Source organism: Somniosus microcephalus, chromosome 12 (assembly GCF_052327205.1).
Source record: "Somniosus microcephalus isolate GS21.2 chromosome 12, FLI_Smic_1.0, whole genome shotgun sequence".
Classification (NCBI taxonomy): domain Eukaryota; kingdom Metazoa; phylum Chordata; class Chondrichthyes; order Squaliformes; family Somniosidae; genus Somniosus; species Somniosus microcephalus.
Genome location: NC_140998.1, coordinates 65,865,588 through 65,892,289, shown reverse-complemented (window position 1 = coordinate 65,892,289; position 26,702 = coordinate 65,865,588). Strand labels below are relative to the sequence as shown.

The following is a 26,702-nucleotide window of genomic DNA, read 5'->3' as shown; positions in this document are numbered from 1 at the left end:
GAAGTCTTTATGATGTTTTTGAAGAATTTATGCAGTGTGGTCTCCGTGCAACAATGTCTTGTGACTATCACATTGTTTTCAACACTTCTAAAGATAGAATCAGAGTCCACTGCCACATTGCTACTTTGTTCATAGTCTGCGCTCAAAGATATTACCATTATTGCATAACTTTGCATACTGGTTAGTGGGATATTCAACACCCTTTGAACAGCAATTAAAGACGTCGCAAATTTCAGAGACGTTTTCAGCCTTTTTCTGTGCAAAATCGGGGTGTTTTTTTGCTTTGACCAGTAAAATGAGGCAGAAGCCACTTCTGCCCCAAAAAGGGCTTCCTGGAGATTCCTAATGCGATTTGGCTCTTCTCGGAATCCGCCTGCTGACTCCCGAGTGAGCTCGTTATAATAAATGCTCGTGAGAGCTAGTGCCACCGCAGCCTCCTATCTCTTGGTTTTACACTCACGGTGCATTAGGGGTAAGTCGCAATGAGAGCTGTAAGGTGTAGCTGTTGTCAGGATCAGTCGAGACTGGTGAAAGTGGCCAGTTTCTGAGACGGAAGAGTGCGGAGTTTCAGTTGCAAATACTGCAGCTGAGAAATTTTTGGAGTGTTTTTTTCCATTCGGCCTACACAAAGTTGGAATTGCTTCTCCGAGTCTGAGGCCACCGGGAATTTTTGAACTTGAGTGCCAGCACTTCATTGTCCTTCAAGGTGTTTGCTCAGTTGACAGATGCATACATAGTTCTGTCACTAAGTTGCCTTTATCGGCAAAATAGGACTGCAGAGCACTTTGCAGATTTTTCCCTTCTCCCTAGAGGATTCTCTTCTTGAAATCTGTATTTGCTATTTCAGTATATCTAATACCTGTAATAATTATTATGTGCTCTAAATGAAATCTTAAACAAATAACATTATCCCCAAATTCCTAAAGTAATAATTTTCCTTTGCACACTTCTCGAGAATGAAAATCCATTTTTTTTTTTCATGAAAACCTTTGAATCTTGGGATGCAGAAGGAATAGTTTTTCTTATCTTTAGTATTTTCAGCAGAGTTGAGTGCATTTTGGATAAATCGCACAGATGCTCATGAAGTACCAGCTCTCTTAGCAAACGGATTCTAATGCAAAATAAGTACTGAAATGAGATATTCAAGTATGGTAAGGATATGCTCTGTCAAAGTTGTAGGACCAATCTCCTGATTTGAAGAGCTTAAGGCACTTTAGACAATTAGGCAGCAGTAAGTGTCCTGATCTATCACCATCTAGAAACGTAAATTCCAATATGTAGCATTTTAATGTAGTGCTGAAATTAAGACATCCAATCAGCAAACCTACAGTAATCATAGTTTTACATCTTTAATGTAGCAAATTAAACATTTGACCCCCATAAATCGCCAAGTGGGAATTACATGAATATAGCTGATCAGAAATTGACATCATAAAAAGCAGGATGATGCACTTCACTGACCAGGAGGTTGTTGTCACTGTGGAGAAGGCCATTTCTGGGATGACATGGTACAGAGATCCATGGAATGGGTGGAGAGGGCAGATCACTTGGTGATAGAACACTGGTAGTTGAACATAATCCCCAGAAATAACAGAAGGTGGAGTGAAGTTGAGAAGAGGTTTAATGTGTCATTGTTGAAGGTGGTATGGGCAAAGTTAATTATTGTATTGGGAGATATATCAAGAGGATTCGATAAATGAATTGAAACAAGTTATTTTAGCCTTGTATAGTTTATTAAGTCACATTTATGAAATATTGTGCATTTTTTTTAATGACCCCTTAGTTACTTTGCTTTCTTAATCCTTTTGGGGAGGGGGGTTGGTCACATTTGTTTAATTCTGCGCTTACTTGTCCTTGGTGTGTAGACCCACATCTTGTAAATTTAGTAGTCTGTCATTTAAAGGTATTCCACTTATCCTTAACTGAAAGTTTCTTCAGTATAAGCCCTCAGTCAGCCTGTTCCAGCTATTGAAATTGGCACTTTTAAAGCAGTATATATTTTCCCTGCATTTGGATGCACTATTCCTGACCTGGGAATATTTGATACTGACAGTGATATCAGTGCAAAACATGTTTTATTGCTCAACACTTGACCATCATGAGTACAAAATACCAAGAAATCTGCTACATGACTGGGAGATTCAGATTTCAAATATTTCATTGCCGATACAGGTGTGTTTTATAAATCTAAAGAGAAGTGATGCATAAAGTACAGTAACAACACAGTTATTATTTAGCATTTATTTAGCGCCTTTTAACTTAAAAAAATCGTAAGGTGCTTCACAGGTGAAGGTAGACAAGGGGACATTCAAGCCACTTAACCTGCAAAAGCATTCTGCAGAGTTTGATTATCAAAATAATCTTGTATTGAAGTTTTAGAATGTTATTAAGGTATGATATTTGTCCATGATATTCTGTGACTGCTGGTCCCCAATAATATTGATGCGACAGTGCCACAGAAATCTGACTAACTCCCAACATCCATTCCATAAACCACGACTTCCAGACTGCTTTACTCAAAAAAAAATGTATTGAGATATGTATTATATTGAGATATTACTCTGAACATTTCCCAATATTGGAAAAAAGGAATGCTTTGCGTAATGGCACAACGTTGCACATGGTCCATTAAAATTTCGTAAACTATTGGATGTGAAATACAGTCGCATGTTTCAACCAAATATACCATGACTTTTTCCATACCTCATTGAAAGCTGTTTTTCTAATGAATGCACTCATTCCTGAAATCTCAACCTGAATATTACTGTTATTGCATCAAATGCAGGCTTAAAACGAAGGGAATCAATGATCAGTGAGCTGAGTATAGTGTGGGTGTATTTTTCAAGCATCTGACTCAGTCTAAAGTCATGGTGTTGAAGTGCAGTCATATGAGATATATATATATATATAAATAAAAACAGAGTTTCCTGTATCAGTACATAAATGCAGGGAGTTGTCGCACTCTGAAGCTGTGGTACATTTTGGTCATTTTTTTCTTAACTGGCATTAAGTTAGCAATTTATTTTCAGACCAGCAACTGGCATGGAGAATGTAAAAAGGTTGTTACTGGTGCAAATGGGAGGGAGGTACTGTTTTGAGATTTGGAAAAGAGGTGTGCAGCAATCCGTTCCCTTCCACTCTAATTGGTGGAATTACTGCCATACAAATTAGATAGATGAGTAAGAAAACAATCTACTCTTTTAAAAGGGAACTATGGTATGGGGTAAATAGTAGAAATTGTAAACCAATTGGTGCAGTCCCAGGACATTGCTGCAGGAGTTCCTCAAGACAGTGTTTTTTGCCCAACCTTCTTCAGCCCCTTCATCAATTACCTTCTTTCCATCATTTGCTCAGTACTACAGACCAACATTCTAGCCAGATTGTGCACTAAACACTGGCAATTGTAAGGGCTGTGCAACGATTCCATATATAAATCTATGGTTGCCAGTGTTTATAGATCATGAGCTAACCTTCTGGAATCCAGCACCAGTTACTGAAAGTCCAGTCTTATGACGGCATTACTAATTACTACCCTGGATCTAATAATCCTGCTGACTATATATCACTTAACCCAGATCTGGAGGCATTCCCCCTTACAGCAGCATGAGACCCTCCAGTAGGACCTGAAGGACTATGTTCTTTAACGGTTTGCATGGTATGTCATAAAGTCTGGTTATTTATTTTTTAAAAACAACCAAAAAATCAGATAAAGCTCTGCAACCCTGCCACATCCAATCAGGACTGGTGGACAATGAAGCAATTATTGGGAGGAGGAAGTTCCATGAACAGCCCATCCTCAACGACGGTGGAGTCCAGCACATGAGTGCAAAAGACAAAGCTGAAGCATTTGCAACCACCTTCAGCGAGAAGTGCTGAGTAAATGATCCTTCTCGTCCTCCTTCTGAGGCCTCCGGCAAAACAAATGCTAGCCTTCAGCCAATTACTCCATGTAACACCAAGAAACGGCTGTATACACTGGACACAGCAAAGGCTACAGGCCCTGACAGCATACCGGCTGTAGTGGTGAAGACCTGTGCTCCAGAACTAGCCCCCTAGCTAATTTGTTCCAGCTACAACACTGGCATCTACCTGCCAATGTGGAAAATTGCCCAGGTATGTCCTGTCCACAAAAAGCTGGTCAAATCTAAACCAACCAATTACCACCCCATCAGCAAAATCACATGGAGTCGTCAACAGTGCTATCATGTGGAACTTACTCACCAATAACCTGTTCACCAATAACCTGTTCACCAATGCTCAATTTGGGTTTCACCAGGACCACTCTGCTCCAGACCTCATTACAGCCTTGGTCCAAACATGGACCTGAACTGAATTCCACCGGTGAGTTGACATTGACTGCTCTTGACTTCAAGGCTGCATTGGAAAGTGTGACACCAAGAAGCCCCAGTAAAACTGAAGTCAATGGGAATAGTGGGGCAGAGGGTGGGAAACTCTCCAGTGGCTGAAGTCATACTTGGTGCAAACTTAGATGGTTGTGGTCATTAGATGCCACTCCGTTCAGCCCCAGGACATCACTGCAGGGGTTCCTTACAGCAGTGTCTTAGGCCCAACTACCATTGCTTCATCAATGACCTTCCCTCTAACATAAGGTCAGAAATGGGGCTGTTCACTGATGATTGCTCCCTTTGCAATTCTTCAGTTAATGAAGCAGGCCATGCCATCATGCAGCAAAACATGGACAACATCCAAGCTTGCCTGGCACATGTGGCAAGTAAAATCCATGCCACGCATGTGCAAGGCAATGATCATCTCCAACAAGAGAGAGCCTAACCACCTCCCCATGATATTCAATGGCATTACTATCTGGAGTCCCCAACATCCTGGGGGTCACCATTGACCAGAAACTCAACTGGACCAGCCACATAAATGCTGTGGCTACTAGATCAGGCCAGAGGTTGGGTATTCAGTGGCGAGTAGCTCACTTCCTGACTCTCTCAAGCATCTACACCAACAACAAGGCACACATTAGGAGTGTGATGGAATACTTTTCACTCTCCTGAATGGGTGCAGCTGCAACAATGCTCATGATGGCCGACACTATCCAGGACAAAGCAGTCTGCTTGAGCGGCTCTTCAACCACTAGCATAAACATCCATGGCTGCAGTGTGTGCTGTCTACAGGATGCACTGTACCAAGTTGCCAAATCTTCAGCAGCACCTCCCAAACCCACAACCCCCATCACCTAGAAGGACAAGAGCAGCAGGTGCTTGGGAACACCATCACCTCCAAGTCACACACTATCTTGTCTTGGACATACATTGCTGTTCCTTCATTGTCGTTTGGTCAAAATCTTAGAACTCTCTACCTAACAACAGCTTTGTGGGAGCACCTTCAATACACGGCTCGCAGCAGTTAAAGAAGATTCACCTCGCTGAGGGCAACTAGGGATGGGCAATGAATTCCAGTCTTGCCAGCAATGCCCACATCACAATCAATGGAGTAAAACAACCCTGAATGATGGGTTACAGTGTATTCATCCAGACACTAGAGGGGGAACTAGGTGTTTTCAGTTGGAGCAAAAGCCATGCTGTGATTATAACATTTGTAACAAATGAGAACTTCCTGCAAATAAATAATCATTGTTTATAAAGACAAACACAACACCTGATTTTAAGCCAATGTTTTTTTAAATCCCCATCTTCCATTCTGTAACCCACTTCTTGAATTAATTGTCATTGTCCAAAACTTTCTGAAAATCTAAGTGTATAATATCAACTGCATTTCCCTTGTCCACCAAGTCATATTAATGTGATTGTAAAGCTCCAGCAGTTTATTTAAATACAGTAGGACCTTCCTTGAATCCACAATGATTCTCCTTTTAACGAGTTGGTTTTCACAAATATTCACTCGCTAGGTCTCTAAGATCATTTCAAATGATTGCCCTTTCCCCAAATCTGAATTGTCTACTATATACAATTCTGAACCTGGTTAAATTTAGCAACACAGTTTAAAAAAAAAAAAAAAAAAAAAATGTCAGCATTGATTTGTTTATAGATGCAAAAACAAGGAATCATAGAAATTACAGCAGAGAAGGACGCCATTTGCCCTCTCCTGCCTCTTCAACTGGGGCTGCACACGGAATCTATTTCCCAGCTCTCTCCCTGAGGAGTAGGTAATCATTCTAATACAGCGTTATGCTGCATAAATACCTGTCTTCTGCAGTACTATGTGAAATGGTTACAGGAAATGCTTAGAATAATGTATTTAACCTGCCACAGCTACCATTTTAAATTTGTGAATTATAAAATGGATGATAAACATGGAGGAACTCATTAAAGATTGTTTCAGTGAATGAACAGCTGTCACATTAATGAAACTTGCTAGAATGGTCACGTGGTTCAGAGCTTTACTCCTTACAAGCTGGTCATAATGTGCAGCATTCTGGCACGAAGACTGCAGGCATACACTTGTGTGCCTTACTGAAAAGCATCATATTGATTATCTAAATGCTTTTTATCCATATTTATGGCTCAGTCACTTCTAAATGTTGCAGACATGTATTTATGCTGATCGGTTGGTTTTTTTTGGATTCTTCAAAAGGATTTACCCTTTATATTAGGCCATGTATCCAACTGAAGAATTCAGGTAGGAATCCTGCTGTGTCAATGCTTTATTTTTTTATTGAACTGCTGAGGGCTATGTCTGTAATATTTTATACAAAGCAAGCAGCATGTCAGATCTTTTTCATTTATATTTAAAGTTGATGAGCTGAATTGAAACCTCATGTGTAATGGATGAGAATTGATTCCACGTTGAATATTTGATTCATTTTCTGCAAGTAGGTTTAAGTAAGAATTTCAAATAATAAAAAAAGTGTGTTTCTCATTAAGCTTGCCCACATGTGGCTACACCGAAAATTTAATTAATTAGAAAAAAAATCAGGAAAAACTGGTTTATCTGCTGCAAGAGAGGGTCAATGATGAATGGATTCTTGCCTCAACACTGCAACATATTGTATGTTTGAATTCAATCCAAATAGTGATGAGTTCAGTTATGTAGAGTTGTCAGTTTTGAGGAACAGGATAACATGTTTGTCATCATGACATTGTCAAGTTAATACCACTGACAGCTCCTGTGTTATCGACATGCTGCAAATTGGCACCATAAATCACTATAAGGCAAATACAGACGAGCCTTGTGTCCATCTGAAGATGAACGCCAGATCTTAATATTTTATTTGTAGCAGCCCATAAAGAGCTCATTTTTATCTTCCAAATAGTCTTTACCATCCATTTAAACAAAATTCTCCCATTTACTTAATTAAATATAATTCTCAGTTCTGTTGTCATTATTTTATAGAAAAGATCTCTGACCTTACAGCATGATGCATAGTATATTTATATGAATATATTTATTTGCTATATTTCATATCTATATAGAATATTTAATGACCAGTAAAGTTGTTAGTCCACAAATTGTATGTAAACTTTTCTGTACTGAACCTTCATTAGCTGCTTTGAAAATAGGTCACTTTTATAATATTAAACAACACCACACAATTTGAATAAAATCTTCAGTATTCTCTGAATAAATTCTGATACTTAAACCATGTTACATATATGCCGATGTGCAAAAATCCTATAAAAATTCTCAAAAGGGTTAAGTTATTTTAGCCTTGAGTGCTTTTTTTAAACTAGATGTGCCTCAATAATTGGTAAGTGATGGATTATCTTTGAAGATGATGGCAATCAAAACTGGCATCTACAATATACTGATCATATAGCTACAAGAGGATTTAGAACAGTTGTTTGTTTTAATTTGGTGAAACGTGGAGTGAAATTACTTCCTTGAGAGCCTTGTAGGTTGTAACCTCTAACAGCAAAGATCAGAGAGACTTTACTGTGCTGCCACTCCACACCAGCCAGCTGCTGGGGATCACAGTCTTCATTGCAGTTATCTTTTTTTAATACTAAATCTTAAAATTAAAATTACAAGTTTATTATTAAATAAAAATAACCGTTTCTTCATTGCATGAGACACTTAATTAATTAATGAATATTATGTGTGGAATACAGAGGCTTAACAGTTCACTAGGGCTATAATCTGAGGCTGTAACACAGTCTTATTCTTATGAGATCCCAAATTATGATGGCTAAATTTGAGTGTCCACGTATGCAAATCATTAAAAGCTAGTGCACAGGTACAAAAAGTAATTTTTAAAAAGGCTAGTGCTTTGTTGGCCTTTATCTCAAGGGGGGCAGTAAACTGCACTACATTGTAGCAATTCCAAATTTAAGTAGCATTAAAGTAAAAATTCTGTGCCTTCATTTTAATTTCAAACATTAAAAAAAATCTTGTAAACAAAAGATTTACAGCTACAGATGCTCAGCCATGCTGGAATTTGAAGAAACTTCGCTATACATGCGACATCATATTAAAGAGAAGTGTTGTATCCGTGTGTTAATGGAGACACGGAATGCAGGAGCTGGTTTAACAGGTGTTTACTGAACAAAGTCTGGAGGTGAACTAAAAGATACAAGACACTATACAGGCTTATATAGCCCGAGTGGCCACTACCGGCATTACAGTACACAGGGGCTCTTAAAGGCACATACACCACAATTCCTCCCCTTTTAGACAACCAGCACATAACATTTTAAGTAATCATTAATTAACATGTTTACAAGAACAATAATCTACACATTTGCTGCAGTTAATCAATTATAAGTCAGTCTCTCTGGAGGCTTCCTGACTCGGTCCGGATAACGCCTCGGTGGTGTAATAGTTTTCGGTGGTGTAGTAGGTTCTTTTGGCAAGGTCGATTCGACTTGAATGCCAGTGTCGGGTTCATCTGGTTCCAGTATCACCGGATCGGAGGTAGATACTATGGGTATCTCTGCTTCATCATTAGGCGTATAGAGTTGTGGTGTAGGTTGTCCCTTTTCGGATGGCTCTATGATCTGGTCAGCATGGCGCCTTATTATGCTTTCTCCAATGTCCACGGTATACATCAGCGGTCCTAGTCGTGTGCAAATAGTTCCAGGCTGCCATTTCTCGGTACGGTAGTCCCGGGCCAAAACTTGTTGACCTATCTGGAAGGTTCTAGTTGGCCTTTCATTCATGCCTTGAAATTGCCGGTTCTCTACATCCCTTCTGATGTTTGGCTTGATCAAATCCAGCCGGCATCTTAGTCTTCTATTGAAAAACATCATGGCGGGAGTTTGGTTTGTAACCACCTGTGTTGCATTCCTGTATGCAAACAAGAAGTTATCTACCTTATGCTGTAGTTTTATGTCTTCATTACCCATGGCCTTTATGGCCTTCTTGAAGGTCTGGACAAACCTTTCAGCCAATCCATTGGTGGCGGGATGGTATGGGGCGGACGTGTAGTGCTTAACCCCATTGTTTTTTAGGAACTTCCTGAACTCTTCGGACACAAATTGCGGTCCATTATCAGAACAGATCTGTTCAGGCAGCCCATTCCTGGCAAATATGGTCCTTAATACTGTGGTGGTTTTTTCCGTGGTGGTGGAGGACATCTTTATTACCTCCAGCCACTTGGAGTGTGCATCAACCGCGATTAAGAACATTGAGTCCATAAATGGACCAGCAAAGTCGATGTGTACCCTTTGCCATGGAGATGAGGGCCACTCCCATGGATGTAGAGGGGCTTGTGGTGGGGCGTTTTGGACCTTCTGGCATCCTAGACAGCTCTTGGTCATTTCTTCAATGTCTCCATCGATACCTGGCCACCACACAAACGCTCTGGCTAGGTTCTTCATTTTCACTCCACCCAGATGCCCCTCGTGAAGCTCCTTTAGCACTTTATCCTGGCGTTTGGGTGGAATCACCACTCTGGATCCACACATCAAGGTTCCTCGGCACACTGACAGCTGTTCTCTTCTTTGCGAGAATGCTGGCAACAGTGGTTCACCATGTGCTGGCCATCCCTTCACCGTTAAATCGTAGACTCGTGAGAGAGTCTGGTCATTTCTCGTTTCCTTTTCAATGGTAGAATTTGTTACTGGTAGACATTCCACTATGGTTGAGTGGAACATCTCCACTGGGTCCACTGTAGGTGCCTCTTCTACCGTTGGCAATGGTAGACGCGATAAACCGTCAGCATTTCCATGCTGTTTTGATCCTTTGTATTCTATGTCATATTGGTGTGCCCCTAGGAAAAGGGACCACCTCTGTAGCCTTTGCGCTGTCATAATGGGAACGCCCTTTTTAGGGTTGAATATGGAGACGAGGGGTTGATGGTCAGTCAACAAGGTAAATCTTTGTCCGTGTAGGTAATGGTTGAATTTCTTCACTCCCCATACCAGGCTGAGTGCTTCCCTGTCGATCTGGGCATAGTTACGCTCAGCTGAGTTCAATGAGCGTGACGCAAAAGCTATCGGCCGCTCCAAGCCATCAGGGAATCTATGCGATAATACCGCTCCTACGCCGTAAGGGGATGCATCGCATGCCAGTCTGATTGGCAGTGATGGGTTGTAATGAGACAAAACTTCCTTGGACGTGATCAAGCCTTTGCATTTATGGAAGGCACGTTTACAGTCTTCGCTCCATTTCCAATTTACTCCCGTTTGTAGCAGTTCGTTAAGAGGGTGCAGAACAGTTGACAAGTTCGGTAAAAATTTATGATAGTAATTTATCAATCCCAGGAACGACCTTAATTGTGAGACATTTTCAGGTGCTGGGGCTTTTATGACCGCTTCAATTTTTACAGGTGACTTCTGCAACCCTTCTTCGTTAATTATGTGGCCACAATATGATCTTTGTTTCTGGAAAAATTCGCACTTGGGGCGATTTGCTCGTAGGCCCCGTTCTCTCAGCCTAGTGAGCACCTGCTCCAAATTGGCAAGGTGCTCGTTGTCGTTTTCTCCTGTTACAAGGATGTCGTCTAGGTAGCATTGAGTCCCCGGAATCCCTTGCAGGACTTGCTCCATAGCTCTTTGCCAGATAGCTGGAGCTGATGCTACTCCGAAAACCAGTCGATTGTATTGGTACAGGCCTTTGTGTGTGTTTATCGTGAGATACTTTTTAGAGGCCTCCTCAACCTCCATCTGTAGATATGCCTGTGCCAAGTCAATTTTGGTGAAACGTTTCCCTCCGGATAGTGAGGCGAAAATATCTTCTATCCTCGGAAGAGGATACTGTACCGTGTGAAGGACCGGGTTTACAGTCACCTTGAAGTCCCCACAGATGCAAATTTTTCTCTGTTCTTCAGCTTTATCATTATTCAACGTTTTCTTCATGACCGGGACGATGGGTGTTGCCCACGCTCCAATCTATCTTGGATAACACGCCTGCCTTTTCCAAATTCTCCAGCTCTGCCTCGACTGCTGGACGAATTGCGTATGGCATCGGCCTTGCCTTAAAAAACTTGGGAATTGCCGCATCTTCCACTTTTATTGAGGCGGTGACGCCTTTCAAGGTTCCTAGTTGCTGTTGAAACACTTCTTTGGCGTTGGCCAAGATGTCTTTTAATCGTTCAGGTATGACGTCATCATCATTTTTTTTCTTACTGGTCACCGTCAGTGCCTGAATGGAGTGCCAGTCTAAACGTATCTTCCTGATCCATTCACGTCCCAACAGCGGTGGACCACCATCTTGCAGAACGTATAAATACAACTTCTGTATTTCCTTGCTGTTGTATACAACAGGCACCCTTATTTTCCCTCTGGGGTATACTTTCTGTCCCGTATATGTTTTCAAGATAATGGATGTGTCTTTCAAAGGTATATGCAGAAATAGCCGCTCGTAATCCCGTCGACTTATGACGGCCAGAGCTGATCCTGCATCTAGCTCCATTTTAACTGGGGACCCCGCTATCGTGAGGGTAACCCAAATGGTCTGGTAATCTTCTTTGGCAATTACATTATGTAATTTGAGACAGCTTAGTCTCTTGTTTCCGGAGTCGCTATCGCTCTTCTGGTCTTCGGAGCTACTGTCCGTCATCATTTGTACCTTTCTGTACTTTTCCTTATTGATTTTTTTTCTGTCAGTGGATTTTTTGTTTCCAGATCGGCATACACGTGCAATGTGTCCCATCTTTCCGCATTGCCTGCATGCTTTGTCCTTGAACCAGCAGTCCCTCTGGTCATGGGTGGATCTGCCGCAGCGATAACATCTCTTGAAACCCTGTGTCAATTCATGGGTGCCGAAGTCCTGTGGCTTTTGCTGTATCTCTGCAGCTCCTCTTGCTGCTGCTTCGTATGATACAGCCACACTGAAAGCCTTGTCCAGTGTCAAAACTTTCTCAGAAAGTAGCCTTTTCTGTGTTCCTTCACTTAGGAGACCGCAGACGAATTTGTCTCGAAGAGAATCTGCCAGTCCTGCCCCGAATTGGCAGTGCTTTGACAGCTTTCTTAATTCGGTGAAGAATTTGAATCGTTCCGCTATCAGCAGCGGTGTTGGGTTTAAGTGCTCCTGTAGGGTATCAACAATCTCTTTAAAATTCTTGTCCATCGGTTTGGCTGGAGTGATTAAGTTTCGTAACAGCCCGTATGTCCTTGCGCCCATTATATTTAGAAGTACCGATGCCTTTTTATCATCCTCTATTCGCTGTGCAATATACCTCCACTCTTTCCACATATGTGGTCCAATCCTCTACATCACTATCGAAAGCAGTAATATTGCCAGTCTTAGGCATCCTGAAAAAAAATGGCGCCTCCCGCGCTTTCCTTTCTTCCCTGCTGAGAAAAAAGGCGCCTCCCGCGCTTTCCCGCCGCTGCCGCTGCTGACAACGCTGTTCTCCGTGGTTTTTATTTATACAGATATTTTTAATAGTTGGAGACTCGTTCCCGCCGGACTCTCTGGGACTTTTCCCTCCCTCTGCTTGGTCCGAACGCCGACCTGCTTTGCAGCGCTGGCCGTCTCCCGAGTGCTCCACCCTCCGTCTCTGTTTGCCTCTGCCTTCGCTGCCCGGCCCCGCTGCAGAGCCAGCCGATCGAGCCCCAGCCCGCTGCCCAGGAAGGATTATTGCAGTACCTGCCACCAGCCCGGCTACCTGGTGAAACCAGAGTTTTTTCTTTTTTTTTTCTTCGACCTTCGTCTGAGGAATCGATCTCCTTGAGGTGCTGCCGAATTGCAGGTAAGTCCGTTTCCAATTCGTCGCCACTGTTGTATCCGTGTGTTAATGGAGACACGGAATGCAGGAGCTGGTTTAACAGGTGTTTACTGAACAAAGTCTGGAGGTGAACTAAAAGATACAAGACACTATACAGGCTTATATAGCCCGAGTGGCCACTACCGGCATTACAGTACATAGGGGCTCTTAAAGGCACATACACCACAATATTCACAAATTGAAATGCTTAATATAAGCTACGACAATCAAAGAACTGCACAGATACAATAAAATATTTTAGGAAATTCAAATAAATTGAGAAGTTACATTTTCATTTCTTAAATATTTCTAATCTTGGAAGATTGGGACTGTGGTTAATATTTATCATGATTTAGTCATTTTTAGTCATGCATTAATGCATCCAGTGTGAAATATAATGTGAAAATGAGCCATTATCAGGAATAGCATGGTTTAGCACATATAGAATAATATTTGCAGTTTGTGCTGTCATCTGTGAAAATGGTAATGATAAGTAACTGCTAAAATATGGCTATATGGCAATCCTGCTTCATGTTTTGTGAAGTGAGATGAATTCCAATATTACATTACACATTCCTTTCCTTCAAACTGTGCTCTTTACAGAGCCCAGCAATTGCAACCTAAGTCGTATTTGAACAATAGTGAATGACATATCATGTATGTTTCAGGTACCGCACTAGGGATTGTTTTCCCATGCGCTAAAACTCAGTTCGAACACAATCACTGACATGCTAAATTACCAGGCATAAACACCAGTTTAGATTTCATTGTTGATATTCAACATTTAGTCCTCTCACTAGTATATTGGTTTGCCATTTATAAAAGAAGTATGATTTAAAACTTTAAAGGGTCATGCTGTCAGAGGAGACGATCAAAATTTGAAATGAACATTTGAGTATTCTGGGGGATTATAGTGCTGTGATTATTGACTAGAGCATTGCTAATGATTCAGCAGTCATCTAATGTAATCAAATACAGTATAGTGTGAACTGAAAAACAATGTGGCACGGTGTCAGCTGTGGCTCAGTCGTCTCTGAGTCAGGAGATCGTGAGTTCAAGCTAGGGACTAAAACACAAACTCTAGGCTGCAACTCCAGTGCAGTACTGAGAGAGTGCTGCACTGTCTAAGGTGCCGTCTTTCAGATGAGACGTTAAACCAAGGCCCCATCTGCCCTCTCGGGTGGACGTAAAAGATCCCATGGCACTATTTCGAAGAGTTCTCCCCGGTGTCCTGGCCAATATTTATCCCTTAACGAACATCATTAATACAGATATACAAATTGGCTGCCACGTTTCCTACATTACAACAGTGACTACACTTCAAAAAGTACTTCATTGGCTGTGACGTGCTTTGGGACGTCCTGCAGTTGTGAAAGGCGCCCATATAAATACAAATTCATTCATACCTTGCTCTACTTACAGGTAGCTTCATTTTCTGCAGTGGCCATTCTTCAAGTGTTATAAGGGACAACACAGGCTCTCATTCAATTTCTTACCTATTGATACCGTCACATTGAGGGGGGGAATGGGGGGTTGGAAAGATGTGTAGACAAAATAGGTTCCTTACTACTTCTCACAATTTAACTTTTTAAAAAATAGACAGTCCTAATCCTACTAAAATGCTTGCTGTAAACAATATCTTTCCTTCTCAACAATTTTAATTTTAAAAAAAATCTCTGCCACCTTTCTTTTATCCGTTCTGTTTCATGTTCACTTTCTTATCTTTATTCATTTATGCCAACCTATGAAACTTAGAAAAGCTGATGAACAGCTTCAAAATAAACTGACACAGCCCCACAAAAGATGACAACTGAAAAACACCTGAAGACCAAGGCCACTGCTTCAAGATGACTGAATAAATTCACAAGATAATTACAGATGAGGAAGGCCATTTGGCCCATCTTAATTCATTGATCCAGCGAGATCCTAACATCCACCCCATGGTAGCATCCAATCGTTTCTTAAATAATTCCAGGGTTTTTGCCTCCACTACTCCATCTGGAAATTTGTTCCACGCATCGATTTACTCTTTGTGTGAAGAAGAATTACATGATATCAGTCCTAAAATTACCTTTTAGTAGTTTGAACCTGTGCCTCCTAGTCCTGCAAGTCAATTTGAAATAATATGCTGGGTTAACTTTTTCTATACACTTAACAATTTTATATGCCTCAAAATGATCACCCCTCAGACGCATCCTTTGCAAGCTGAAAAGCCCTGGTCTTTCCTCATAACTCAGACACCCGACACTGCGGATCAGTCTTGTGGCTCTTTGCACTGTCTCCAGGGCTCAAATCTTTCCCTTGTTTCTTGATGACCAGAACTCGACGCAGTATTCAAGGTGTGATCTGACCAGAGCACTGTACAGGTTGATCATTACCTCAACAACTTGTACTCTACTGTTTTGCCTTTCAAATAAAACTGGTGGACTATAACCTGGTGTTCTGTGACTTCTTATATTTGTCCACCCCAGTCCAACACCGGCATCTCCACACCTTGCCTATATAGTTCAACATCCTATTGGCTATGGCTCAGTTGGTAGCACTCTCGCCCTGAGTCAGAAGGTTCTGAGTTCAAGTCCCACTCCAGGGACTTGAGCACATAATTTAGGCTGACACTCCAGTGCAGTACTTTGAGGGAGTGCTGCACTATCGGAGGTGCAGGCTTTTGGATGAGATGTTAAACCAACATCGTGCTCCCTCAGGTGGACATAAAAGATCCCATGGCACTATTTGGAAGAAGAGCAGGGGAGTTATCCCCGGTGTCCTGGCCCATATTTATCCCTCAATCAACATCACTAAAAAATAAATTATCTGGTTATTATCACATTGCTGTTTGGCTGCCATGTTTCCTATAGTGACTACATTCCATGGGCTGTAAAGCACTTTGAGATGTCCTGAGGTTGTAAAAGGCATTATATAAATGCAAGTGTTTCTTTTTTCATCCTATTGGCTGTATTGATTGCTGCGCTCCATTGGTTCGACATGTTTAATGCTGAGTGTCTTTACTACAACAACAACAACTTGTATTCATATAGCGCCTTTAATGTAATAAAAGGTCCCAAGGCGTTTCACAGTAGCGTTATAAGACAAAACTTTGACAGCAAGTCACATAAGGAGAAATTAGGGCATATGACCAAAAGCTTGGTCAAAGAGGCAGGTTTTAAGGAATGTCTTAAAGGAGGAAAGAGAAGTAGAGAAGCGGAGAGATTTAGGGAGTGAATTCCAGAGCTTAGGGCCTAGACAGCTGAAGGCACGGCCACCAATGGTTGAGCGATTATAATCAGGGATGCTCAAGAGGGCAGAATTAGAGGAGCACGGATATCTCGGGGTGGGGGGGGGGCGGGGTTTGCTGTAGGGCTGAAGGAGATTATAGAGACAGGGAGGGGCGAGGCCATGAAAGGATTTGAAAACAAGGATGCGAATTTTGAAATCGAGGCATTGCTTAACCGGGAGCCAGTGCGGGTCAGTGAGCACGGGTGATGGGTGCGAGTTTGGACACAGGCAGCCGAGTTTTGGATGACCTCAAGTTTACGTAGAACATGGGAGGCCAGCCAGGAGTACGTTGGAATAGTCAAGTCTAGAGATAACAAAAGACATGGATGAAGGTTTCAGCAACGGATGAGCTGAGGCAAGGGCGGAGTTGGGCGATGTTAAGGAGGTGGAAATAGGCGTTCTTAGTTATGCCAAGGATATGCGGTCGGAAGCTCATTTCAGGGTCAACAATGACACCAAGGTTGCGAACAGTGTGGTTCAGCCTCAGACAGATGCTAGGGAGAGGGATAGAGTCAGTGGCTAGGGAATGGAATTTGTGGCGGGAACCAAAACCAATGGCTTCGGTCTTCCCAATATTTAATTGGAGAAAATTCCTGCTCATTCAGTACTGGATGTTGGACAAGCAGTCTGACAATTTAGAGACCGTGGCGCATTCGAGAGAAGTGGTGGTGAGGTAGAGCTGGGTGTCGCCAGCGTACATTTGGAAACTGATGCTGTGTTTTCAGATGATGTCGCCAAGGGGCAGCATGTAGATGAGAAATGGGAGGGGGGCCAAGAATAGATCCTTGGGGGACACCAGAGGTAACGATGCGGAAGTGGGAAGAAAAGCCATTGCAGGTGATTCTCTGGCTACGATTAGATTCATAAGAATGGAACCAGGCGAGTGCAGTCCCACCCACGGTGGAGCGGCATTGGAGGAGGATGGAGTAGTCAACCATATCAATGGCTGCAGACAAGTCGAGAAGGACAAGGAGGGATATTTTACCTTTGTCGCAGTCGCAAAGGATGTCATTTGTGACTTTGATGAGCGCCGTTCCGGTACTGTGGCAGGGGCGGAAACCTGATTGGAGGGATTCAACCATGGAGTTGCAGGAAAGCTGGGCATAGATTTGGGAGGCGACAACACATTGAAGGACTTTGGAGAGGAAAGGGAGGTTGGAGATGGGATGGTAGTTTGCAAGGACGAAGGAGTAAAGAGTTGGATTTTTGAGGAGAGGGGAGATGACAGCAGATTTGAGGGAGAGGGGGACAGTACCTGAGGAGAGAACGGTTAACAATGTCAGCTAACGTGAGCCAGAAAAGGAAGTTGGGTGGTCAGCAGTTTGGTGGGAATAGGGTCGAGGGAGCAGGAAGTGGGTCTCGTGGACAAGATGAGCGCGGAGAGGTAATGAGTGGAGATTGTCGAGAAACTAGAGAAAGATGCGAGTTCAGGGCTAGGGCAGGGGGGAACCTTAGAGGAAGTTTGGCCCGGTGGGTTGGGGGAGGAGGGGAAGTGGCAGAGGCAGCTGAACGGAAAATCTTACGGCTGGATTTTGTCAATGGGGACATGATGGAGGCGGGACTCCCACTTTTTGGGTTGTAGTCCCGCCTCCGTCAATTTGTGGCCAACCCACACGATTTTCCCTTGATTGACCTTGTTGAGCCCGCCCAGTGGGCTCAGCAGGCCAATTAAGGGACACCCGGTTAGAGGTGACGTCAGGGATTGACATTTCATCTGTCAAGAGCTTTTGATAGATGAAATATCAGTGTTTGACAGCTCTGTGAAGCTGTCAAACACTGACAATCTGACTTCTAACTTGAGTCCTTCTCCACAGACTCGGTTAGGAATCTCTCCAGAACAGAAAGCAGAAGGCTGCAGCTTTTGACAGCTCACGGCCATTCTGCTTTCTGTGCCGGTGAGATGAGGGACTCCCGAGACCTGAAGGAAGGAAGCTTGCGTTAGTAAGTAAAGGTAAGTAAAACTTATTTAAAAACTTTGCACACACCAAACACACTTACCTCTGCACTCATGCACCCATCACTCACCTGAACACCGGACATCTCGAACCCTCCAAGCCCTTCAGACGGACGGTCCGCCTCGCTAACTTGGCTTGGTTTGGAGCCGTCGGGAAGCCCACACTTCAGGGATAAAAATAGGGATTAGGCCAAAAACTGCCTGTTAACTACCTGTTAACAGGCAGTTAATTGGCACTAATCCCCTTCCCGCCTCGGGGAGGCAGCTCCCAGTACAGGTCGGGTACCCGCCTCCTGGGAAACGGGCATGGATGCGGGTTGGGAGCAGGAAGGGTTCGTGCCCCCCGATTCTGCAATTTTAACACCCTACCCACCTCCATTCCCGGCTCCACGCCCAGGGAAATTCGAGCCCTAAGTGTCTAGTTTTTCTTCCTATGTGTAGCACTTACACTTGTCTGCATTAAATATCATTCGGCGTTGTTCTACCCATTTGTATATTATGTACAACTCATTCAGTAATTTCTGAGCTGCCTTCGGCTGTTCCACTGTTCCTCCAAATTTGACCACTTTGAGTTTCTGAATCCAAGACATTTATGTAAATTAGAAACCGTATTGGTCCCAATACTGAGCCTTGGGGCACCCCACTCTGACATAGTACCATTTCCTACCCATCAGCCAGTTTCTTATCCATTCCCTAAATTCCTGCAGCTTTGTGGTTAATTAATAACCTTTTGTGTGCAATTTTAATGCTACTTAAATTTGAAATTGCTATAATCCGGTACATCAGTTTACATATTCAGCATAAGAAAATGAATTGTTAATATGGATCTATACAATAGCTATAATTTTAATGTCATTAAGATCATTTTTTTAATACAGCTACATATGGAGAGAGATCTAGACTGTTGTTGGGTAATAGTACACAGAAATAGTGTTCTTCTTTAAAAAAAATAAAAAATAAAATAAATAAATAAATGACTCATTCTGATTTCTAAATTTTGTAGATGATTAGAAAAGTGGAAAAAAAATTACTGCGCGATTTCTGAACAAAATATCTAAACAGTCATATATCTATGTATGTATATACTTCTAAATTCTGGTCAAGTGAAGGCAGTCTCACTGAACTGGACAGCAGAGGAGAGGCATTGGCGGAGGATGGTGTGATCGACCGTGTTAAAGACTGCAAAGAGGTTAAGAAAGATGAGGAGAGATAGTGTACTACAGTCACAGATGTAATTTATGATTTTGATTAGAGCTGTTTCAGTGCTGTGGCCGGCGTGGAAACCTGATTGGAGAGGTTCAAACCTGGAGTTGCAGGAAAGATGGCATGGATTTGGGAGGCGACAATACAGTCAAGGACTTTGCAGGTGAGGCAGTAGTTTACAAGGACAAGAGGGGTCGAGGATGAGTTTTTTGAGGAGGGGTGCGAACATTGGTTTGAAAGGGAGGGGAGCAAGTACCTGAGCAGAGGGAAACATTTACAGTATCACCTAGCATGTGGGTCAGGAAGGGGAATTGGGTGGTCAGCAGTTTAGTGGGAATGCGGTCAGTAGGGCAGGAGGTAGGCCTCATTGACAGGATGAGCTCAGAGAAGGCATAAGGGGAGATAGGAGAGAAGCTAGAGAAAAACACTGGTTCAGGTCTATGGCCGGGGAAGCCTTAGGGGAGGTTTGGCTTGGTGGGCAGGGAGAAGCAGCTGAACAGATGGTTTCAATCTTGGTGGCAAATGTTATTTAAAGTGGAAAAATGTAAAGTTATGAGTCTAGGGAAGGGGAATAACAGTGGGAATATAAACCAGATGGTTCTAGGTTACAGAACACAGCACAGGAGTGAGATCTGGGGGTATAGGTGCATAGCTCAGTGAAACCAACAGCATAGTGTGCCATAGCAGTAAGGAACGGTAACCGGCTCTTGATGTATAACCAGAGGGACAGGGTACAAATCCTAGAGGTGATGATGAGTCTGCACAAGGCACGTGTACGGCCAATTCTGGAGTACTATGTACTATTCTGGTCACCGTACTACAGCAAGGATATAAAGGCACTGGAAGCAGGTCAGGAAAGGTCAACCTAACTGATACCTAGCATAAAGACATCTGAGCTGTGAGGAGAGATTGAAGAGCTTGGGATTGTTTACTGTGGAGAAGAGAAGGCTCATTGGAGATATTATTCAAATATTCAAAATTGTGCTTACACCAGTGGAAACAAAAATATTGCCTCAATATGTCAGCTTGTATACTATTTTAAAATATCTTAGAGTGTGAATCCTTTTTATGTATCTAAATCCTGTAACTGCATTGAATATTCAAAGCATTTGAGCGATCAATCATGCAGTGCAGTCTGGCCATTTCTAAGGTAATCCAAACTTGACATGCAAATAAATTAATGTGAATGCAAAATCGTCAGTGTAGCAAATGGCAAGTAACTAACTCTAATGGCAGTCCATGCATATTAAATATCCATAGATTAAAATACCCAGTATTTCAGAGTTTTTTTTTATCTTGTCGTACTGCAAAAATATTTGAATAATTCATACCTCCTTCGAACTATAAGGCTAAGAGAGCTGTGAGGGAATAGGACTCAGCCAGTTGCAAGCCAATTCTTAGTTTGGTTAGGCTTTGAATGTTGAAGATATTTACATTAGGTTCAGTTTGTCTTCGATCTGTTGTTACAGGAAGTAATTTTGAAGGTCCTGTTTCCACAGCGTAAGGGGATACCCAAAATAAAAAAAACTGCTTTTTTATTTAATTCAATGACATCCAGGAACATTAAAAGCTTTAATGAGAAGCAATCCTAGTGTGTTAAAATAGATCCTTGGGGGACATCAGAGGTAGTGATGGAGAGGATATGGGGTTGGAAGCTCAACTCTTGAGTGAAAAAGGATGTTGAGGTTGCGAACAGTCTGGTTGAACCAGAGGTGACGGACAGAGTGGAGGATGGAATCGATGGCACGGTTATGGAATTTGTAGTGGGGTCCGAAGACGATGGCTTCAGTCTTCCCAATGTTTAACTGATATTGCCATTGAGCAATATGGGGCTGTAAAGTCAGGAGTGTGGTTCAGTGCTTGCTTAACGCACGTTTCCTGACACTAAGGAACTTGCTGGAGGGCGAAAGTGCATGGTGGTCAAATCATGCAGTAAAGAAATTAAGGGGTCAAATTGGATACTTAAGAGGGTCTCAGCCCACATTTCTGCGTAACACATCACATCACTGGTGCAGTGCACGAATCATAACCAAAGGGACCAGGCTTTAAGAAGATGCTGCACTGAGAAAGCTGGAATTTTCACTTAACCGTGCATAGATTCAACTTTTCTTTCCACATTATAGATCTTTCTGCAATATCAAGACTGCATTCAGTATATACTATACTAGCACTGGACATGGCAGAGGATGCTCAGTAAGAACAGGAAAGGACTACCCATGATGTCAGGTAGCATATGGGTTGTAGTCAAGTACCACTGCCCTGCTACACAGTAGGTATTCTGTACCAGGTGCAACGAATGAAAGTATAGATGTGCCTAAGGAGGCTAAAGTCTAACAGGGAAGCTGTGATAATGCTGCGCTTTCAGGAAAACCTTTGTACAACATGTAACATTGGTACAACACTGGTGATAACATTGGTTATCAAGCTGAGTGTGACCCTCACTTTTTATGTATGGGCTCCTTCCAAGCTAGTGCTGAGAACATCTGCAATATCAGCCAGCTTGCTGACCACAGATGTATCGAGGAAGTCACAGACACATTATTCATCAGGTCCATTGGCAGCAACGCGAGAGAGCAACACAATTTGAGGGAACTGCTGGCTTTCCCACACTGTGTTGCCATCCAGGCCCCTGTGCACAATGCTGGGCCCTATATGACCTGAAAGAATCTTTTTGTTCCTCAATGTGGACAAGGTATATGACTAGAAGCACACAGGTGATTCGCTGGAAGCTCTTGCATTGCCTTCATTTTTAATCCTATCGTTTGTACGAACCTTTTATTTGTTGAAGGATAATGAAGAGTGGAAGGATGGCACCCGAGAGATCAAAGCTGGCCACACAACTTTTGGCTGCTGACGCTCTTGTATCTACCAAAATAGAAGAATGCAGGGACAATGAATCTCATGCTAAAACCAGAATTATCAAACTTATGATTGGTATCTTGTAGCAGCTCTGCACATGTCTGGACTGATGAGAGACAACTTCTCTTCCGTTTTCAGAATAATTGTCACCTGCTGCATTCTCCATAACATTCCCCTGAAAAGCAGGTGAATATGACAATGAAGACTTTGTGATCCCCTTGTGTGTTGGTTGGCTGCAGGGTTTCACTGACAGTTTGCCGAGATTTTGGTGGCCCTAAACTATGCATTGTGAGGGTCCTGTATGAATCTCGCCCATGTCTAAGAGCGTGGTATCTGATTGGTGTTACTTGTTTTAAACTACCTCTTTCCACCCCTAATACACCAGGTACTTATGTCTATGGCCTTCACTCCCTTAAATTGTGTGCCTTGTCTAAGTCCTTTCAGAAAGCCTTACAGCTCCTAGCCAGTAAAACTAGCTATATCAGCCAGTAAAGCTTAATTCTATAGCAGTTTTCAGAGTAAACTGCTGGCATTGCTTTTCCAGAACTCTTTCAGGCGCTTTCTCCATCAGTCTCCCTCTGAACACCTATCCCATGTGGGCAACTCATGACTGCAGCAATGTGGGTCAATAAGTACCTAATCTAACTGCTTCACCACTCCATTTTTGGTCTCCAGCAATTTAATTTGTGTCAGCAAACGAGGGCTAAGCCAGCACTGTATTGTACTCCTGATGTCACTGTTCCGTTTTGCTCAATTGCCTCCTGATTGCAGTTCACCGTTGATTTAGAGAATCAGTGCTGCATTCTTTTAATTGGTTTGACCCAATGTGCAAGAGAAAAAGCTGACAGACTAAAACAGCAAAACCATGTCTAAATTCTCCCAGAAACTTTTAGTATCAAACAGTTAAGCTCCAATAGCCAATCAATAGCAATTTCTAGTTTAAATGCTTATGTAGCACCATATCAAGTGAAAACATCTCCCACCACTTCAATAGTGTATTTTTAAAGTCTCGTAACTGTTACTACATGCTGCACCAGCAACAATTGTGTGATAAATGATCAGTTAATCTGTTCATTTTTTGGTGGTTTTGGTTACAGTTAGGGGTCAATTTTCATAAAGCTGTCGGGAAGGAGGCGGGACTACAACTTTCGGGTTTTAGTCCCGCCTACATCGACGTTCGGCCAATCCACGCGATTTTCCCTTGATTGACCTTGTTAAGCCCGCCCAGCGGGCTCAGCAGGCTAATTAAGGGCCACCCGGCAACAGGTGACGTCACAGACTGAAATTTCATCTGTCAAGAGGTCATGACAGATGAAATATCAGTGTTTCACAGCTGTTTGAAGCTGTCAAACACTGACAGTCTGACTTCTAACCTTAGTCCTTCTACACAGACTCAGTTAGAAGTCTCACCGGCAATGAAAGCTGAAGGCTGTCACTTTTGACAGCTCGCAGCCATTTTGCTTTCAGTGCCGGCTGAGTGATGGACTCCCAAAACCTAGAGGAAGAAAGGCTGTTAAGGTAAGTACAGGTAATTTAAACTTCTTTACACACTTTAGACACACCAAACACACTTACCTTTGCACTCATGCACCCATCACTCACCTGAACACCGACATCGCGACCCCTCCAAGTCCTTCAACCCGACGGCCCGCCTGCTCTAACCTGGCGTGGTTTGGAGCCGTCGGGAATCCCACACGAAACCCCTCAAAATAGGGATTAGGCTAAAAACTGCCTGTTAACTACCTGTTAACAGGCAGTTAATTGGCACTAATTCCTTCCTACCTCGGGTCGACGGGTCCCAGTGCGGGGCGGGTACCCGCCTCCCCTGAGACTTACGTGGAGGCAGGTTTTGGGCGGGATGGTGTCGGGACCCCCGAAATCGGGATTTCCCCCCCCCCACACGCCTGAAACCCCGCCTGACGGCTCCAGGAAAATCGATCCCTTAGATGCTAGAAGTGGAGAGTTGAGGTACTGGATAGGTTGGCTTTGACTGCCAAATGGCATTTTTAGTTTTGACTCTTATGTTCTTGTATCTAGTTTTCATCATGCCCTTGCGTTCCAACATACAGTCCCAAGCTACTGATTTAATTAGTATAAAACAGGGCTGTAAGATTCAATATGACATTTAGGCATTACATTGACAATGATAAACATTTGGGTTTAAAAATCTTGCACTAAAACAGAGACTAAAGGGAAAACTGAATCCTCATTGTGAAGTTAGGCCTTTTGTTACATTTTCCCAGCCTGCTTTCGGATATTCTCTCTGTGGTTTAAACACTGTACATGACCTCCTGGTTCTGATTACCTCTTTCCTGTTTATAATTCTGGATTGGTGAACTCACAGTTTTAAAGGTAGAATGTTTGTTGTTGTTTATTTCCATCAAGGATCATTATAAATATATTAGTTTAATATGGCGCACAATCCCTAGAAAAGAATTATATAAATGTCAGCCGCACACACATGATCCGATTTTCGCCCTTCCAAGTTCTAATTTAGGTAACATAAATCTCCTTCTGTGACCTCATTATCCTCAATGTAATGTAGGGAAGGACCTCTTTGTTGAAGAAGTTATTTTATGGCTTCTCCTCCTCCCTTTTTACTGCTTCCCCCACATCACATACCATTCCCTGGTTAAGAGAGGAAGTGGTAACTAGCCCTGTCAACATTGGACAAATTGTAGGTGTGAGGTATTGTAAGCCTGTGGTAAGTGCTTGTGATAAAATCATAAATATGCTAAAAACGTGAAGCTGTGTGAGTTACTTGGATTTTGGGTACAGCCAAGTGCATTAGTGCATTTTCCTTCTCCCTTTTTGTTCTTTTTTTGTTTCTGGCCCAGAGTCAATTTTTGTAGAACTTTTCCCTGGGAGAAGAAATAAATGTAGTGGAGTCCCTAACAGGCCAGACTATACATGGGCAATGGGAGTGGAGTTGAAGAGTGCTGATTGATTGAATGACCTTTCCTTATTTCTTGCTTTATATTCTTCCAATGAAAGCTTTTATCTAATGTAACATTTTACAAGATATACTTAGCTTTTCAATATGGCTGTAATATTGTACCTTGAATACTGTCGTTGATAGCTAGTGAATTGGTGGCAAGCATCTAGAAAGAAAAACGAAGAACTCCTATTTATGTGGGACCTTGTGTCCTTGAGATATCCCAAAGTGCTTTATAATCGAGGATTTATTTTGAAGTGCAGTTGCAGAGGATGTGAAATTTGCCATAGAAGTAACACGAGGTAGCAACAGGATTATGATTATTGATCAGTTAGTATAGAATTGATATACAAACATGAAAAGATGGCTGAGAAAAGGTGTAACCATGGTCACCATCCTCTCACTCACAGCAATGCTTTTGGCAGAGGCAAAAGCAGAAAGAAGAGCCTGTGACCATTCAGGGACAACTTCTGGGAAATTCCTCTCCCAATTCCTAATGCAAGTGACAAGACTCTGGGTGATTGTAGTTGGCCGTGCCGCATTACAATCCGAACAAACTAACCATACATCTCCTATTACTGCCAGTGTCCTCTTCCCTCAGGTACTTGTCAAATTCCCCTTTAAAGGTCTGTATCAACTCCATATTCACCACTAGTCAGGAAGTTTTTTCAGGAGGCGAAGACTCGGCATGAAAAGTAATACTTCCTCACATCTAACCTAACTATTGCCTATGGATTTTACAGGAATACTTTGTTGTCCTACTGACCCTATTCACTTCAAATAGTGTATCTTACTGGACTGGATCCAATGCTTTTTGTTATTTAAAAAAATATTATCCAATACCCTCTGTACCTACACTTCTCCAGAATAAATAATCCTAACTCAGGGAGCCTATCTTCATAACTCCGAGCTGCAAGGTCTGGAATCATCGTGGTCACCTTCCTTTGCTCTTCATTTTGTATTCAGTGGTCTGAGTAATCTACAGTGACTACCTTCATCCACCATTCTGGCCATTCTTCAATGAGACAGGACCTAAAGCCACAATAACTGCTGTACTCTCCAAATTATATATCGCATTGCGCAAAATGCTTCCCAACAGTTTCCTTATGACCAAAATCATTCTCACAGGCCTATAATTGACAAGTCTATTTTGTTCGCTTTCTTAAATAATGGTCCCAAATGGCCACCTTCTAACTCTCAGAAACCAACCTGGACACAAATAAGCTATTTAATATATGAGCCAATGGCTCACAGCGTGACTGTCTGTTTCCCTAAGCACTTTGGAATAAATTATATCAGTTCCTGCAGCACTATCCATCTTAAGAGCATTAATCTTAGCTAAAACTATTTCCATGGTGACTTCTACTGAAGCAATTTTAGCTAAATGCCTATCCTGTAATCCT

The 26,702-nt window shown here is 42.4% G+C and overlaps 1 protein-coding gene across 4 annotated transcripts in view; it reads left to right on the top strand.

Annotated features, from left to right (window-relative positions):
* Positions 1-26,702, top strand: part of LOC147109246 (ena/VASP-like protein) — a 354,043-nt gene that overhangs the window by 80,752 nt on the left and 246,589 nt on the right. Inside the window, exon 1 of one of the 4 annotated variants that reach the window (XM_086002992.1) lies at positions 4,695-6,606. The exons of 1 other annotated variant lie outside the window; for it this stretch is intronic. In XM_086002992.1, coding sequence (XP_085859118.1) covers positions 6,584-6,606 — 23 coding nt within the window. In that variant the 5' untranslated portion in view covers positions 4,695-6,583. Of the gene's footprint in view, positions 1-4,694; positions 6,607-26,702 lie in introns of those variants that run through there. 2 more of the 4 variants (XM_086002997.1, XM_086003000.1) reach the window with 2 other exon arrangements.